At 43.8% G+C, this 18,761-nt stretch overlaps 1 protein-coding gene across 1 annotated transcript in view; it reads left to right on the forward strand.

Moving 5' to 3' along the window:
* ORMDL3 (ORMDL sphingolipid biosynthesis regulator 3) overlaps window positions 1–15,274 on the forward strand; it is a 43,906-nt gene extending 28,632 nt beyond the window's left edge. Inside the window, exons 3-4 of the mRNA XM_063138677.1 lie at window positions 5,946–6,097; window positions 8,556–15,274. Coding sequence (XP_062994747.1) covers window positions 5,946–6,097; window positions 8,556–8,691 — 288 coding nt within the window. The 3' untranslated portion in view covers window positions 8,692–15,274. The remainder of the gene's footprint in view (window positions 1–5,945; window positions 6,098–8,555) is intronic.
* Window positions 15,275–18,761: the final 3,487 nt, after the last annotated feature.

Consider the following 18,761-nt stretch of genomic DNA (forward strand, 5'->3'; position numbering starts at 1 on the left):
TGCAATATAAGATTATTTAGGAGGGAAAGTCCTCTCTAAACCAGTTATGAAAATAACATCCCATTTATGAGAGGAGGAAAAAATGCTTAAGAGAATATGGCAAAGGTTGGATGTGGAGCTCATGGGAAAACGCCGTGTTAAAAGTGGTATGTTAAGAGTTGAGGCTGTGGTGTGCCAGTTTTGGACATAGCCTTAGCTATGGGGTATTATTCTCCCTAGTTTTGTAGCGTGAGCACAACAGCCCGTCCCTGAAGCTGGTCCCTTTCTCTGGGGGCAGCTCCCTCAGTCCACCTTGATCTGCAGGGTCAGCCATCTAGACCAGCCTTCCTCAACCTGGGGCGCTCCAGATGTGTTGGACTGCATCTCCCAGAATGCCCCAGCTGGCTGGGGCATTCTGGGAGTTGTAGTCCAACACATCTGGAGCGCCCCAGGTTGAGGAAGGCTGATCTAGACGCTACCTCAGTTCAGACCGAGCGGCCTGCTGGCGTATGCTGTGGGCTCACCGTGATGCATCTCTCTGCATCTAACCAGAGGCGAGAAAGCAGTGGTCTGACTGATAACCCCAGCTGCTCGGCTTGCAAGTATTACTTCACTTTAGCAGTAAAACAATTAGGAGTGACAACAGTGCCCTTTGGGTTCCGACTCCCATGATATATTTCATTTGTCATTGCACTGTTCAGTGTCTAGTTCAAGAATGTTAGAAGGATTTTTAAAATGGCATCAACATATAGAGATGTAACTTTCTCAAAAGAAGACCAGGAACAAGGAAGGAATCCTTGGTAAAGGTTAATTAATTAACTGGCTCATCTCCAAGGCCTGCCTCTGTACAGCTGCCACCTGGTACTCCAGTCCTTGCTGCCCTATTTGCTTACAAATACAGCACAAGTCCAGTGTGTATGTGTGCATGGGGGAGGGGGGAAATAGCCGTGTGCCCACATGGGCCTTTCTTTGTATGTTTTCAGACAGTGCGCATTGTATTCCATGGCATGTGCATTGACGTGAGCGGTATCTCAGAAAAACATGTTGGCAGAAAAGGATGTGACTGGGGAGGAGGGGGAAAGGCAGGTCAGTTGGACAGGATTTGTAGGCCTGACGTGATCCTGCATGCACACACCTGGTCACCTATTGTAGAACAGTGATAGAGACCTTAATGCAGAGGGTTTGATCTAGATTAAGTTAGTTGCACTTTTTCAGTGGGAAATCAATGGGAAATAAGTGCAACTAACATAGTCTGGATTCCCACCCATGATATGCATGTGAGAAACTGAAATCAAAGAGGACAGAGGTTCACTAGAACTGGAAGGAGCATTCAGAAGACTCAAAGCACCGCCACTACGGTTTCCCTATGGTGCTTCAGCTCACAGGTTATCTCTGGTGTCCCCCCCCCACTTTTTTTTTAAGACTCCTCTTCCCCCATGCGGGAAGCTAATACTGTCTTTATGGCCACCAAATTCTCAAACCTAATAGCCTCTGTAGGACTGTACTGGCCTTTTCCAGGGAAATGAAGTTGTGGGATGCTTCTTGTGGGCAGCTGAGAATGGTTGTTTAGCGGCTGGGTGTTCTGTTGCATTCCCAAGCCTGTTTAATGTGATTGCATGGATGTTGCACCCAGTGTTCATGATTCATAACCAGTTACACCACATGAACTGCACCATTGTACATTTTTCAGTCCCACCTTGACCACTCCTCTGTGTTTACAGGCCACAATAATGGACTGGCTAATGGACTGTGTTTGGATTGGCAGGTCCAAAGTATATAGGCCTGACAAATGGCTATGTTTAATTTACCATATGTGTATCACTTCCATGTAGGAAATGGCGTGTTGCCCACATGTGACAACTGCAAGTATGCCTTAAATTGCTGCTTATGCTCACTATCTCAATCTACTGCCAATTTAGGCTTTCTGCCCAGGGCGGATTCAGGAAGTTCTCTTATTAAGGGTGGACAATTTAACTGGTGCCCTCCCACTTCCAATAATTAACTTCTGGCACAATCTACGGGGAAGTTCTCTATACCAGCATCTTTGAATTACTCACCAGTGTGGCAGCATTTGATTATAGTCCCCATTCATTTCAATGAGACTTGCCTAAGATAATTTCCTAGTGGGTTGGAACCCAAGGATCAGTCCCATCTGTCTACCACAGTGGTTCCCAAAGTGGGCGGTACTGCCCCCTTGGAAGTGGTGGGATTGCATGGGGGGTGTTAAGAGGCAAAAGGGCGGCAGGGGGGCGCTCGAGGTGGTGTTTTCTGAGAAGCGCCTCTCCAGAACGTCTTAAAACCCAGGGACATTTTATGGGAGAAGGTAGTTTGGTCCCAAGCCATATAGGGGAAGAATCCACACATGCATTAATACCACTTAAGAAGAGTCCTTTTAACGGTGAATTGAAATGTTTCAAAAGCACCAAAATGCTAATGAAGAGACATATCTTGCTTGGTGTGCCCCGCCACGCCGGCTGCAAAACAGAGGCGTTCGCTCTCTTTTCCCTCCCTCCCTTGGCAAGCCTACAGTGGGTGCTTTGGATTTTCAATAAATATTCAATTAATTGTTACTGTTTTAAATTTTATTGTTATTATCTTCCTTAGTGGGTTGTTGAAAACCGCTATTCTGAATAATGATTTTTATAGTGTAGGGTAGGGGGCACTGGGCATGAGTTTGTGGAACCAAGGGGGCGGTGACCTGAAAAAGTTTGAGAACCACATGTCTACCACAACCCTTAAGGCTCTAAAATCTCCTGCTTCATGGAAGGGATACTTCTGTCGCTAGCACATATACACTCAATCACAGAGACACATATGGTGGTGGGGCACTGTTTTCAGCCTAGATGTAAAAGCCATATAAGAAATTCAACTTGCGTAGAGCATTCAACTATTGCATGTCCTTTGTAAAATATGCACTTGTGTCTGATCTGCCTCTTGGGTCCTGGTCAGGTACACTTTTATGTGCATCATAGCATTTGAAAGTCTGAATTTCTTAGCATTACTTACTAATCAGCAGAAGCGGCGATAGCTCCCCCTGGCTGCACGATGTTTGAATGACTTTATTCCATGCCTAGTACACATCTCCATACTATATCTTGCTTTTCTTCTCGGATCAGGCCTTCTGAGGTACTTATAATAGCAAGGGTGAGGAACCTGTGACTCTCCAGATGGTGGACTGCAGTTCCCATCATCACTGGCCATGCTGGCTGGGTCTGATGGGAGTTGCAGTCCAACAACATCTGGAAGGGGTATGAGTTCCCTGCCTCTGATATATATGATCCACCTCCACCACGTTCTCTTTGATTGCTCTTCTCTTTCTCCATTAGATTTTTAGAACTGTAGGAACAAATAATATTACTGTTTCAGGCACTGTTCTTTGTGGACTTCAAGTACATTTTCTAGCGGTTTTTCCCCCAGCCACACTTCGCAGGGTTTTGGTTTGTTTGTTTGTTTGTTTTTTAACGGCACAGCAAATGAATAACATGTTTTTCATGAGAGCTAGTGGAAGAAAGGGCAAGATGTCAAACACCAGTGCAAGGCTCACCTTCGTCATGGATTTACAGTTTGTAGTACAATAAAAATAAGTTAGTGCATATTGTGCTTTTTGGAGTGTTCAAAAATTTTCACATTTGTTTCTACTTATTTTAATAAGGACTGAAATACACAAGGCAGTGAGCATAACAATTTGAAAAAACAACTCAATATAAAACAGTTAACACAGAGACAGTGCAGATAATAAATGTGACAGAATGAACAAAATAAAACACAAAGAGAGCCAGGTCTCTTGAGACAACAGACAGGTTAGAAGCTTGCTGAAATCCAAATGTTCTCAGCATCAGAATGCCAGAACTCAGTGCCACAAGATGTAGTGATGGCCACCAATTTGAATAGCATCAATGGCTACTAGTTCTGATGGCTATGTGCTGCTTCCAGTATCAGAGACAGTAATCCTATGTACACCAGTTGCTGGGTAGGAGGGTGCTGTTGCACTCGTGTACCACTTGCAGGTCCCTGATCGATAGCTAGTTGGCCACTGTGGTATGATCCAACATGACTCTTCTTATGTTCTAATGGTCATTAAGAAGGGGACCTGGTGGATCTCTGGAACTCCATACCCTGGGAGGCTGGATGCCTCAAAGGAAAAGGCTCCTTGCATGTTCTTGCCAATGACATTGTCTTGGTCATCTTTATAACAACTTTGTAAGCTAGGTTAGCAATTTTATTGCCACATTGAAGGGAAGGAGGTTGAAACTGAGAAATAGTGTATCAGTTCATGCACACTGAATTCCCCCACTCAGAACAGTCCCAGGGCTGCAGTCATATGGAATCAGTCCATATTTAGCAGGCAGGATCACAAAATTTCCTAACAGTGATTTATATGTGTATGGGGAGGAGGCACATTTTTAACCACCTGTGTTCACCCTGACCCAGTTCACATGTAATGGCAGCAAATTGTAGATTAACCTAGGATTTGATACCGCTTCTGATTACAGTATGCAATCTGCAATCAGCCTGATTGTAGGTTGCTGTATGACATGTGAACCCAGACACTTTGGGTTGTTTGTAGGTTAAACAATCCAAAGTTAATCTACATTTCTTTCATATTGAAATCAGAGGTGGCTTGCATCTAGCATGCACCATAGGTTATGTGCAAACTGGCCAACATTAGTAGGTAGCTGTGTGATCTTGTCAGCTCTTATGCTATTTCCTCCTTGGGGCTGTACCTACGGGATCATTCAATGTGGTGGATTCTTTTAACTTCATATGAGCCAGGAGAGTGGCTTGCTCTATGGCCACCTAGTAAATCCATGATGATTGAGGTGAGCCTTGCACTAGTATTTCACATCTCACCGTCTCTTCTGCTAGCTCACATTGAAAAGTTGTTATTCATTGGCTGTGCCATATCCAGGCACCTTTCTTTAAGGATAGCATTTCTGTTGTAAGGCTGTTGCATTTTCCCCTCACACTTAAAATGCCATCCAAAACAAGAGAGAGAGAGGCTCAGTTCAGACAACACTTTAGTCAATGTCGTATGAGACCTCCACTCAACGGTTGAGTTTCTAGGGGGTACTGCCCACACAACGGCTGCGTTCGGACAACACAGTAGTCAATGGTGGCTTAAGTAGTCAACCATTAGTTAAATAGTCAATGGTTGGTGTGTTGGGCAAAAACTATCCCACAATTAACTATTTCCTCAAAATAACCAACGGAGATAACGAACGCTCTGCAGAGTTGACGATCTGCACACCGTTGGTTAGTGTGTGTCTGTCAGGCTCAGTGGACTATTTTGCAGGGTTGAGTTGACTATCTCGGCTGGGTACAGAGTTACTGGGCAAGAGTGGCCAAAACTGTGCCAGCTGCTCTGTTACAGCCAGCACAGGTCACAGAGGCTGTTTGGAGGAGGGAGGGGAGAGGGGCGGGGCTGTGTCAGTCAAATGCCAGGTGGACTATTAGTCCACTCAACACCAGCCCCAACCACTCCACAGTTGTGTAGGAACAAGTTGTGTGGGGAGTATCCCCTCGATAATCAACCACCATTGACTATTGTGTTGTCCGAATGCAGCCAACGTGTTCTAACTCCACCGTTGTGTGACTGTGGGCTACGCAACTCTGTTATTATTTATTTATTTATATAGCACCATCAGTGTACATGGTGCTGTACAGAGTAAAACAATAAAATAGCAAAACTCTGCCGCATAGGCTTACGTTCTAATAAAATCATAATAAAACAATAAGAAAGGGAAGGGAACGCACCAAATAGGCACAGGGGAGAGTGCATGGAGTTTTTCTGACACACAACACATTTCTCAGTGCTGGTGTACAGACTTCACTGTGTAGTTCTAAAACCACCATTGACAAATGTGTTGTCTGAACTGAGCCACAGAGACTGTACTAACAAGCTCAACAACAAAGTAGGAGGCCCCCTCTGCTGCCCTAAACAACAACATTTTTGTGTTTTCTTCCAGAGCATGTACATTTTCTTACACACGGTGAAAGGAACACCATTTGAGACTCCAGATCAGGGGAAAGCCCGGCTGCTCACTCACTGGGAGCAGATGGATTATGGTGTACAATTCACTGCTTCCCGCAAATTCCTGACCATCACACCAATCGTACTGTGAGTAGTAACAAAGACCTGGGACTGTACAGCTGTATTCTCTGACTTCATTGCATACTGAGTGCTACTGTTCTCACTAAGATAAAAGGGGAACCATATGGGCCTTCAGCAAAGTTATGTAAGAAGGCAGGGGAAAAGATGGAATGTCCCTGTTAGCACATAATGACAACCCATGGGTTGTTGGGGCCACACAGCAGTGAGCAAGTACACTGCTTCCTGCCTGTTCACTGTTTTTGCTTTGCATCCAATTTAGTAAACAAACCAGGAACAGCCCATTCCTGTGTTGTTTGCTGTGAACCCAGAAGTCTAGGTTGTTGAGGGACGAACAATCCAGAGTTTTAACCCATAGTTTGTTGTTGGGATAAAACTCTGGGTTATTTCCCTCTCTACGACCTGGAGTTCCAGATTCATATGTTACAGCAAACATCCAAGGAATGGCGCATTCCTGGGTTATTGATAAACCAGATGCAAAGCACACTGGCTTTCTCCTGCATAGCCCTGTCAACCCATGATTTAATTAATCCATGGTTGGTCATTACAGCTGAACCAGGTCAATGAGTCCTAGAAATCTAAAGGCTTATGTACTAAATTTAATTCACTAAGCATAAGAACAAGATTGTGCTAGCTAGATAAAGGAGAAGGAAGAGACTGTGCATAATTTTGCAACTGATATCCACTTGCTCGTTTCCTTCATTCATTTTGAGTGAAAACACATGGCCATGAGGCACATGGCATTGGTAACTGCTTTTCACTTTAGTCCCTCATTCCACAACCCATCCAGTTCTTCTAACATTTGCTTTAGCTGCAAGAGAAGGGATGGTACAATTTCACATGGTTATAGCTGCCATGTGCCCAAGCACAGAAGTACAGGGATGACATCAGGAAGTCTAAAGCTGAGAACGAGCAGAGGCTAGCAAGGGATGATAAAAGCAATAAAAAGCCTTCCTTCAGATACGTAAGTAGTAAAAGACAGAGAGAAATGGTGGTTCAACTGCTTAATGAGGATGGCAAATTGATAACAGATGACAAAGAAAAGGCTGAAGTGCTCAATTCCCACTTTGGCTCAGTCTTCTCCCAAAAGTGGGTCTGTGACCACCACCCCTGGCAAAAATGAAGTACAAGCTGAAGGGACAGGATTGAAGGTTGAGGGGCAAGATTGAAGCTTCAAAATGGGCACAAAGGAGGAACCTGGGAACTATAAACCAGTTAGTCTGACATCAATCCTTGGGGAAATTTTGGAGCAGACTATAAAGAAGTCAATCTGTAAGCACCTTGAAAACAATGTAGTGATTACTAGAAGCCAGCATGGATTTGTCAAGAACAAATTCTGTCAGACTAATTTAGTCTCATTTTTTGATTGGGTAACTTCCCTTGTGGACTGTGGGAATGCTGTGGACATAATATATCTTGACTTCAGCAAAGCTTTTGACAAAGTACCCCATGACATTCTGATCAGCAAGCTAGCTAAAAGTGGGCTAGATGGAACAGCTATTAGGTGGATTCACAGTTGCCTACAGAATCAGATTCAAAGAGTGCTTATCAGTGGTACCTTCTCAAACTGGGGGGAGGTAACGAGTGGGGTACCGCAAGCTCAGTCCTGGGCCCAGTGCTCTTCAACATTTTTATTAATGATTTGGATGAGGTGCAGGGAACGCTTATCAAATTTGCAAATGACACAAAATTGGGTGGGATAGCTAATACCCTGGAAGACAGAAACAAACTTCAAAGTGATCTTGATAGGCTGGAGTGCTGGGCTGAAAACAGCAGAATGAAATCTAATGGGGATAAATGCCAAGTTCTACATCTAGGAAAAAGAAACCAAATGCACAGTTACAAGATGGGGGATACTTGGCTCTGGGCACCACACTTCAAGAAGGATGCAGACAAGCTAGAGGGGGTTTAGAGGTGGGCAATGAGGATAATCAGGGGTCTAGAAACAAAGCCCTACAAGGAGAGACTGAAAGAACTGGGCATGTTTAGCCTGGAGAAGAGAAGACTGAGGGGAGACATGATAGCACTCTTCAAGTACTTGAAAGGTTGTCACACAGAGGAGGGCCAGGATCTCTTCTTGATCATCTCAGAACGTAGGACATGGAATAATAGGCTCAATCTACAGGAAGCCAGATTCTGGCTAGACATCAGGAAAAACTTCCTGACTGTTAGAGTAGTAAGACAATGGAACCAATTATCTAGGGAGGTTGTGGGCTCTCCCACACTAGAAGCCTTCAAGATGCAATTGGACAACCATCTGTCAGGTATGCTTTAAGTGGATTCCTGCATTCAGCAGGGTTGGACTTGATGGCTTTATAGGCCCCTTCCAACTTTACTATTCTATGATTCCAAGCAATAACCATGTGGTTTTTGCTCATCTGTTTCCTGCCTCAGCCTGGATTAGTTGCAAGATGGTGGTTGTGAAGAGCAAATATAATACAATTCTCTCCTCTTTTTTCCTTCACAGTTATTTTCTTACTAGCTTCTACACTAAATACGACCGGATACACTTCATCATCAACACTATCTCATTAATGAGTGTCTTGATCCCCAAACTACCCCAGCTGCATGGCGTTCGCATCTTTGGGATCAACAAGTACTGAGCTCAGATGTTCGTTTGTTTGTTTCCCTTCCGGTGAGCTGCAAGAGGCCAGCGTGAGAAGCCCACTTCCTTACTTCTGGCTGCGTCTTCATGATACCGTTACATGACAGCTCTTTTTAAATGGGCACATATTGCACAGGATTCCAAGATCCAACAAAACTCAACCAGCTCAAGTGATGCTTGAATCTTTGGTAGAGTTTAGCTTGCAGAGAGAGACGGGGAAGCTAAAACGTATTATTATTGTTATTATTTCCTCTTGAGAAACTGAAAATAGATACAGACAACATTGTGGTTTTACAAGGTACTCATAGCTTTTTCTCTGGGAGAAAAGAGAAAGTTGAACACACATAGAAAGGTTACAAGGTGACATTTAGGGTGACGGCAAATGCACTTTAACATAAAGCTGTCCCTTCTGGGAAACTTTGACTTCCTCGTTGAAAGGGCTATATCAGAAATGTGAAGACACATTAAGAATAGGGTAGGTAGATTTCCCCATAATTTGGAAACCTTTGTTGATCATGTAATTATTTGGTAGGTAGGTGGGAAAGATTTGCATTCTTTCTACAGGGACACAGTCTATTTTCCGGGTAGAAAGCAATGCTCCTCAGAATTTTCTTTGAAAAGTTTTTGCTCTATCTAGCTATCTGTCGTTATTTTTACCATCCAAGAATTTGGGAATGGGGTACTCTATAGGGAAAGTGCTTAGATATTAAAATAAAACTGGAGCAAGAAGGAAAAGGAGGAAAAGCAGGATATTCATGACACTTGTGACATAGTGGTTACCATGGATTGGCGGTTACAGTTGCCACATTGCAGTGTTGTCCTGGCTGTAGAGCTAATGGCTCAGTGACCAGTCTGGTGAAATATGAATGGCTTAATATGACATTTCCATTATCTTAGAATCATAGAATAGCAGAATTGGAAGGGGCCTACAAGGCCATCAAGTCCAACCCCCTGCTCAATGCAGGAATCCATCCCTATGAGACAATAGTGGTGTTGAAGACAAGAGAATGGGCCATGAAACCCAGACCTCATTTCCAATTTCCCTCTCGCTGTTCAAAATCCAACATAAGTTGGTCGGGCGCCAGGCTCTGTTGAACATCACTGATTCATGCCTGCACTGGAGTTCAAAGAGCGCTGTCTGTTACCGCTCTTTGTGATTTCAAATGGAGACGATGTATTTGTTACCTTGACACCCACCACGCATGTAGCAGAATGGGTTTTGCATAAGTGCATCACTGTGGCAGAATAAGATCTGCCTTGTTTTCCCTTACCTAGATCGCAGATCGTTGCCTATATTTGGGGCTTGAAAGGGCTCCTACCAATCAGCCTGCTTTCTAATCAGCAATGGGGTTCATTATTAGCAAGAAGGAGGAGGATTCTCTTCTGCTAATGCACTGGTAAGTGCATCTGAAGTTTTTTATTAGGATGGGGGAAGAAAAAAGAAAAATAAAAAACCCCATGAGCTGCAATATATTAGGGTGTGTATCACCAACAATCTTTAAAGTACAATCTGCAACTCATTCATCTGGGCATCAAGAAAAATGTTTGTATTAAGTTTTGATGATCAACATCTTGGATACTTGAGGTTGCTTCTTCTTGTCTAGGATGTAGCCTAGTACAAAAAGTTTGAAAATAATATTCCTACCACCACCACCACCCGCCCCTGAAATGCACACAAGTTGCTAGCTAGGAGACTTATAATGGAATTAAACAAGGCCAAAGTATTTCCTGGTGTCTCTTTGCCAATCCTCCTAAAAGTCAGAGGCTGGCGGTAACTTGGCCTCTGCATTGCTTCCTTAGCAGTGTACTGGGATGGCTTGGAAATATTTGATGCTGGTGCCAAGAAAAGGAAAGGGGGGAAATCCCTTTTCCAGTGTTAGAGTGTTAAACACTTTGGACACTTCTCAGAAAGTAGCAGGGGTCAGGGTGGGCGATCTAAAACATCACCACTGCTTTTAGGAGTTTCTAAGGGGGAGCACATGCCCTTGTGCTACCAAATTTGCCGCAGTCTGCTTAATAAGAAAGGGTTAAACCTGCTCCCCAAAAATGAAAAAGACAACTAAGTGGTTATGTGGGAGGAAATAGATATTATAATATGCAAAATTTCAAAGACTATGGGGACAAAAAAAGTGGGTGGATGAGGAGTTAAGAGTTGCAATTCACCTGCACCGGCAGAGCTACAGGCTACCCAGTGCATCACTTTGAGGCTCGCCAACTTCCTGTACTTAATGGCATATTTATATCATAGTCGAAACTCCTAGCACTTGAACCGGCAAGGCTGGAGTTGAAGGCTGGGGTCCTGGCCAGTGAGTGACCCGCGACTCTGCGTACTTGGAGCTTTCTCTCTCCGGACACGATAGGGCAGAGGCAAACAACCTTTGGGGGCTGTGGACACGTTTGGCAATTTGAGCAACTGTCCTGGGCACTTCCACAAAATGGCTACCATGGAAGGCATGGCCAAAAAAAAGACTGAATACAAGGCAGGAGTGGGGGCTGAGACCCAGCCCATTAAACAACTCCTTTGAACCCACAGCTTTCAGCATCAACAGAAATTTCACAGCAATCCCAGCTGCCAGTAAGAAAATGTGTTAATTGAAAATAAAAGTGGGAGTGGTAGGGCACCTTGATGGATGCAAAGAAAGTATCCAGGGTGCATATTGGTGTAGGCCTACCACTGTAATAAAAAAATAGGAGTGCCTAAGATCAGCCCTTGCAATTGGCAGGCAGCAAGAGACCGCTGGATTGGCCAGGCCAAGTATAAATGCCAGGAGCCTGATCAATTACCCTTGCTTGATTAACAGAACAGTTGTCCTCCTGTTTCACTCTAGCCTCCAGCTCCTGAGTCAGCTTCCTGTTATTATTGACTATGAGCTTGTAAATTAGGAAGGCAACAGTCACTTTAGAATTAAAATTAGATAATGAGTGTCATCTAACGAGTGCTTTATAGCACACTCATTGCTCATGGTTTTTCATGGGTCCTTTTCACGATGCCTCCCGTGCATCTCCCATTTTTTCTGGGCTTTTTCCATCCTGAAACAAGATAGAGAAAATCTGGGTTTGGGGGCTGTAGCGAAACTTGATGCCATTTCCTGCTGTGTGCAGAAGAAGCAGCATGATAAAAACATCCACTGAATGGGTCACATGGTCATTATTGCTTGCTTCCTCTTTCTTCCCCATGTGAAGAAAGAGGAAGCTGCTCATCCTGATTGTGGGACAGCGGCAGAAGGCAAAGCGATGGTAGGGAAATGTGATTCCCCCCGCCCATCTAATGATGCTCAATGTGTAGTGGTGATGACTGATTTTGCTCAGAACGTGTAATCTAAACATGGAGAGAGAGGCAGGATCTTTCCAGTAAAATTCTTCTCTGAGAGAAGTAAACGACCATTCAACGCAAGTGGTAAAGGGGATTAACACTGTAAGCTATTCACCAAAATCCTAGTACAGTTAAGATTCTGGGCAGCTATTGATTTGAGTAGAGCTAGCACATTTACTCCTAAGACATCTGGAAAACAAGGCATTTTTAAATCTTCATGAAAAGGGAAGACAACAGAATAAGCAGCATGTGAAATATACTGAAGTAGAGAGGTGAACTTGTGCATCATTCGTTCTTCCCATTTTTAAAAACACTAGGTTAGAATTTGTTACTTTCTTTGATGACTGATAGGGGAGTGCTGGTTCAGTTGAGTTCAATATTCCCCCTTCAATGTTCTTCTCTCCCCCCCACCCACATTGTTTAAGACATGAATGAACACATGAACAAAACAGCTCCTGCTTTGATGACAGAGCAGAATAGTTTATTATTATTATTATTATTTATTTATATAGCACCATCAATGTACATGGTGCTAACAATCCCTTCTGAGGTAAATTGCAGAGAACGGAGATCTGATCAATGTTGCATATGGTTCGAAAGATAGATAACTTGAAAATTATGTATTAACACTGTTCCTATATAGGTGGTGAATACCTTAAACACAACTCAGAGCTGCACTCTTCTGAAATAGAATTGACAAACATTATTTCTTCAAGAGTATAAATTGTTGCCTTGTACAGTAAAGGGATAAAAAGGAAGGAAGGAAGGAAGGAGAGCTCATTAAGGCCGTGTCTGTTTAGCAATCAATTTTCATGTAATTTTTCCACAAGCACTTTCTCCCACCAATACGTTTTCATTCTTTTAAGTACGAGAGCACTGACCAGAGTATCTCTCCACCTGCAATGTTCCTGTTGAATCCCTTTAGACCTGGGGTAGGCACTCTGGTATCCTCCAGATGTTTTGGACTACAACTCCTATAATCCTTCACTATTGGCCATGGTGGATGGAATTTATGGGAGTTATAATCCAGAACTAGGATTGTCTGCCCTTGCTTTAGGCGATGTTTTCTCATTGTCTATAAATATTGACAGCTAAAAGAGGCAGGGTAGAATTACCTTTATGGAAAACTGGGAAAAAGTGAACCCTAAAATAACTTGTTTCAGAAAGCATGTGGCTCAATGACTTTTATGTTGGCCAGGTCAAGGTTCAGCTGAGGATTTTTTAATAACTGCTTCGTAATTGGTAGAGAGAAGAACCTGATCTATAGCCAATCCTATATGCTCATTTGGTGAGCTCAAATCTTGACGGGAAGGGAATCAGTCAATATGGCATTCAACCCACAGTTATCCATATTCTCTGATGAAGCTGCTACTTGCACCTGACATATGAGTTCATGTAGGCTGCCATCACAGCAGGCTTTTTATACCACAACCAGGGCTTTTTCCTCCAGATTCTTTGCAGGGTTAAAATCAGCTCCTTTACATGGGTGAAAATGTTTGTATGCAAATTCTATATGTTTCATTATAGTCACTAGATGGCACTGCAGTAATGAGCATGAGACTCCCTAGAGGTTGTTGATGCTGTGTAAAAAAATTGCAAATGTCCAAGAGTGATCAATCACAAGCGAGCAATAAAAGCCTCAGGTAGAAATGCTCACAATGACCTTGTTAACTGTTTCCTGTTGGGTAAAATAGAAAGAGCTTCACAAAGTTTAGTTTCCACAAGAGGCAACATTTTGTACACCAGACCTCCCCACCTTGGTGCCCTCCAGATGTTTTGGACTTCAGTTCCCATCAGCTCCAGCTAGCTTAGTCAGTGGTCTGGAACATTGGGAGCCAGGAGTCCAAAACATCTGGAGGACACCAGGTTAGGAAAGGCTGCTTCTATACTGCCAATTCTAATTGTTTCAGTTTGGGATAAAACAAGAAGCGGTCAGCGTTCTCACCTGAATGTAGAGGGCACACTTCCTTAGCACTTGAATGCTTCTCGACTGTGGTGCCCAAGTTGCCAGGACACTTGCAGTTCTGTCTTCCAACCAGCACAGGGTGGCTTTGTTAGAAGGGAATCTGTGCCTGACCTGTAGCACTCCTGGTTTGAGCCATGCAACACTTGACGCTTAGTTTCTTGCTGACCACGAGAACCCAGGAGAGAAAAGTGCTAAAGAGTGGCTGAAACAACAGGAATATCTGATTGCACAATGGTCCACTTCCAAGATCTTTTAAAAGTAAGCAACTTGTTTCAAAATATCTTCTACAGTGAGTAGATCCTGGTTAAGAGGCTACAAATTGCCTGCTCATTACTAAATTTGAGGGGATTATCCGCCAGGTAAACCATGGCAGGCTCACCTAGGCAATCCATGAATATGTGGGGGAAACTCAAAAGAAAAACAGTACTTAATGGGCCCTTGTCAGGAGTGTATGTAGCACTTCCAGAACTCTAGAAATAGAAGGGAAACACACCACCACCACCACCCTACCACCAGACTCCTTTCATGACTTAGCTAATACCCATGCAAGATACTGTGTTTACTAGAGGAGTTAACACCTGTAGATTCAAACTGACATCAATTGACTATCTGGATGAGGTCTGGGTTTTCATTTAGTTTTAAGCTGCATATTTCACAAGGGTCTAATTTGCAAACAAAAATAATCCAGCTATTTTTTGAAGTACGGTGTTAAGCTCTTTAGGAGAGCAAGGTAGTTAACTCACTGTCACAAATTGCATTTTGTGACACGTGTGTGGCTTATTTCTTAGTTTTAGTGAAAAATCCTACTGGCATTAGTTTGTCATTATCTGTGAAATCTAATTTTTAGAATGTGCATGAATGTCGTTCTCAATTAGCTTTATCATTTTTACATGGAACATCCTTGTGTCTGACATAGAATTGTGTTGGTTTCTCTCCTGCCCTTTCATGCCTGGATTTGCTCGTTTTGTTGTGCACACATAAGAAAAGTGTTTCATCTGGAGAACTTTCTAAGATAAAGTGTGGATATTATTTTTATGAGTCCTTTCTACAGTATTCTGAGACTAATAAAAAACAACAACCCAGTATTCAGGTAGTTTCTTGTGTATATTCTTTAAGTCTGGAGTTGTGTAGGAACACAAGAAGAGCCCTACATCTAATCCAGCATTTTGTGGCCAAACAGATGCTTTTGGGAAGTTTACAAGCAAGAGTATGAAGGGAACAATCTTGCTATGCTGTTTGCACCCTGGCAACTGGTAATCCGGGATATGCTACCTCTGAACATGGAGATTCCATTTAGCTATCAGGACAATGGGTCCATCATCACCTAACCTGCATAAATTTCTTGAATTCCTTTTCACATGGTAATGGCCATTGCCACGTCTTGTGGTAGGAAAAAAGGAAAGGAACCTCTTGTGCAAGCACTTGAGTCATTGCTGACTCCTAGAGGGAGGCCTGCTTTCGCTGACGTTTTCTTGGCAGACTTTGTAGCGGGGTGGTTTGCCATTGCCTTCCCCAGTCGCAGTTACCTTTCCCCCAGCTAGCCGGGTACTCATTTTACCGACCTCGGAAGGATGGAAGGCTGAGTCAACCTGAGCCGGCTGCCTGAGAACCAGCTTCTGCTGGGATCGAACTCAGGCCGTGGGGAGAGTTTCGGCTGCAGTAACTGCCGCTTACCACTCTGTGCCACACGAGGCTTGTAGAGAATGCTGTAAATTTTGAGGTTATTATTATTATTATTATTATTATTATTATTATTATTATTAATCTGAACAAGTTAAAAGTGGCTAATAACATGTTAACAGGTAGAGGGCCTTTTCTGCTGTGGTTGTGGAATGAGCTCCCTAAAGAGCTCCACCTGGCCCCTACGTTGTACTTTCAGCATGGCATTTCCGAGGCATTTTAGTATTCTAGTCTTTTAGCTCTGCTGTTTTAAATCTTTATTTTAAATTTCTACATTGCTACTACATTTTATTCTGGTTGTACTTTTACAATGTAGTTTTAAGCTTTTCATTATTAGTTTTTTTTCTGAATTTGTGGTTTTATTTTTTATGAACTGCCAAGAGAGCTTTGGCTTTCGGGCAGTACAGAAATGAAATAAATACAAAATGAAATAAAATGAAGCAAAGCAGACACAGAACAATAAAGTTGTAGGGGGAAAAGATTTTAAAATATAGCAACTACCAAAAATCATTTCACTACTGTTACAGTTAATGTGCAATAATTATTTTTTCCACACTGGGGACTTGTTTTCTCACCATTATTCCATTAAATAATAGATAGTTAACAAAGATGTTTCAATTGCAGTCAAAAGGTGGCACTACTCTCCCAGATTTCTGTAATGTGGGTGTTCAATCCAGTGCAACCACATTTTATACAACCAAATACAATGTATTTCAAAGGGAGATTAGATTGAAAGACTGCTGAGTTAGAATTCATCAATGGGCTCAATAGGAATTTCTCCTCAATCCCATGTTGCACTTTAAATAGTATTACTCCATTAAGCAGCTCACAATTAGTGAGTGTTTTGATTTTTTTGGAGGGTAATAAACATTTTATATATTTATGCCTGGAATATTGTGTTCATGGTTGCTTTGCTGCCACCATTTGTGCAGGATTTGTTTTACAGAAATAGATGAGAAAATGGCAACTCCCTTGAAGAGGCATGGATGATTGTGGGGGCTTATGATGGTCCGGGTAAGGAGCAGGGGGCTCACACGGTTCGCACACTCATTGGGCGTGTCCAGGGGAAGCAAGCAGGGGCAGCTGCTTAACAGGCGTGAGACCATCCATTCAGGCCGCAGAAAAGCCTAGCAGGGCCAGACTGACTGAGTGGGCCACCAAAATACCTTGCAAACTGACTTTTAGAGGGCTGGGTTTCACTGTGCACACTGACTTTTAGTGGCTGGAGTCAGGTCTCGGTGGTACGTTAGCGTTAGGCTTAAGACTAAGGTTAGGGTTCAGGAGGCACAACAGCCCGGAGATGAACCAGGGCTGTGGAAGAGCCTAGCAGGGTCAGACAGACTGAGTGGGCCACCAGGATACCTTGCAGACTGACATTTAGTGGCTGGAGTCATGTCTTCGTGGTACATTAGGGTTAAGGTAAAGACTCAGGTTAGGGTTGAGGAGGCACGGCACCCCAGAAAGGAACCAGGGGCGTGGAAGTGTCTAGGAGGGCCAGACAGACTGAGTGGGCTACCAAAATACCTTGCAAACCGACTTTTAGAGGCTGGAGTTATGTCTCAGTGGTACATCAGGATTAAGGTTAAGACTAAAGTTAGGATAAGGGTTGAGGCAAGGCTGCTCAGAGAGGAACCAGGGCCGTGGAAAAGCCTAGTAGGGGCAGACAGAATGAGTAGGCCACTAGGGCCATAGCTAGACCTAAGGTTTATCCCTGGATCGTCCAGGGGTCAAACCTGTTCATCTAGGTGACACACAGGGGATCCAGTGCTCAGGCGGGGCGAACCCTGGATGATCCTAGGATAAACCTTCGGTCTAGCTGTGGCCTAGGTTACCTTGCAGACTGACTTCTAGTGGCTGGAGTCATGTCTCAGTGGTTAGGGTTAGGGTTGAGAAGGTACGGCTCACTGGAGAGGGACCAGGGCCGTGGAAGAGCCCAGCAGGGCCAGACAGACTGAGTGGGCCACCAGAATACCTTGCAAACTGACTTTTAGTGGCTGGAGTTATGTTTCAGTGGTACATTAGGGTTATGTTTAAGACTAAGGTTAGGATTAGGGTTGAGGAGGCACGGCACCCCGGAGAGGAACCAGGGACGTGGAAGAGCCCAGCAGAGTCAGACAGACTGAGTGGGCCACCAGGATACCTTGCAGACTGGTTCTAGATGGTGATGCTTGGAGATAGCTACTCCTCAAAGAAGGAGCTTTTGTATGGCATACCACAAGGCGTCATCCTATCCCCAATGCTGTTTAACACCTACATGAAACTGCAGGGAGATATCATCTGGAGGCATGGGGCAGGGTGCTATCAGTATGCTGATGGATCCCAAATATATTTCTCTATGCCTTTGACAACAGTGAGCTAAGGATAGTGTGTCTCCTCTGAATGAGTGCTTGGAGGAAAAACAATGGGCTGGATGAGGAAAAACAAACTGAAGCTGAATCCAGTCAAGATGGAGGTGCTTACTGTCAAAGGCCCTAATCTGGGTTTGGAGGTGTGTTGTCCAGTTCTGGATGGGGTTACACTCCCCCTGAAAGACTGTGTTCACAGCTTGGGGGTGCTTCTGGATCTATCGCTCCAAATGACAGCCCAGATAGATGCGACGGCCAAGAGTGCCTACTATCAGCTTTGGCTGATGTGCCAGCTGCGCCCCTTCCTAAAGTTAGAAGACCTAACGATGGTAGTGCATGCGCTGGTAACTTTGAGAGTCGACTTCTGTGATGTGCTGTGCCTAGTCCGGAAACTTCAACTAGATCAAAATATGACAGCCAGGTTGGTCACCGGGACATCTAGGGGTGACCATGTTACACCAACTCTAAAATCACTTCACTGGCTGCCAACTAGTTTCTGGGCAAAGTATAAAGTGTCGGTTATTACCTTTAAAGCCCTACATAGTTTGGGTCCAGGTTACCTGCTGTATCGCCTTCTCCCGTACAATCCACCCCACACACTCAAGTCCTCCAGTCAGCCAAAACTAGGCTGATAGCTGTTACCCAGAGGACCTTCTCTTCTGCCTCTCCCAGACTGTGGAATGGTCTGCTGGAGGAGATTCACCAACTTAACAGTCCTTCTGGGTTTAAAAAAGCTATAAAGACTGATCTCTTCCGGCAGGCCT

Source organism: Elgaria multicarinata, chromosome 11 (genome assembly GCF_023053635.1).
Source record: "Elgaria multicarinata webbii isolate HBS135686 ecotype San Diego chromosome 11, rElgMul1.1.pri, whole genome shotgun sequence".
Taxonomy (NCBI): Eukaryota; Metazoa; Chordata; class Lepidosauria; order Squamata; family Anguidae; genus Elgaria; species Elgaria multicarinata.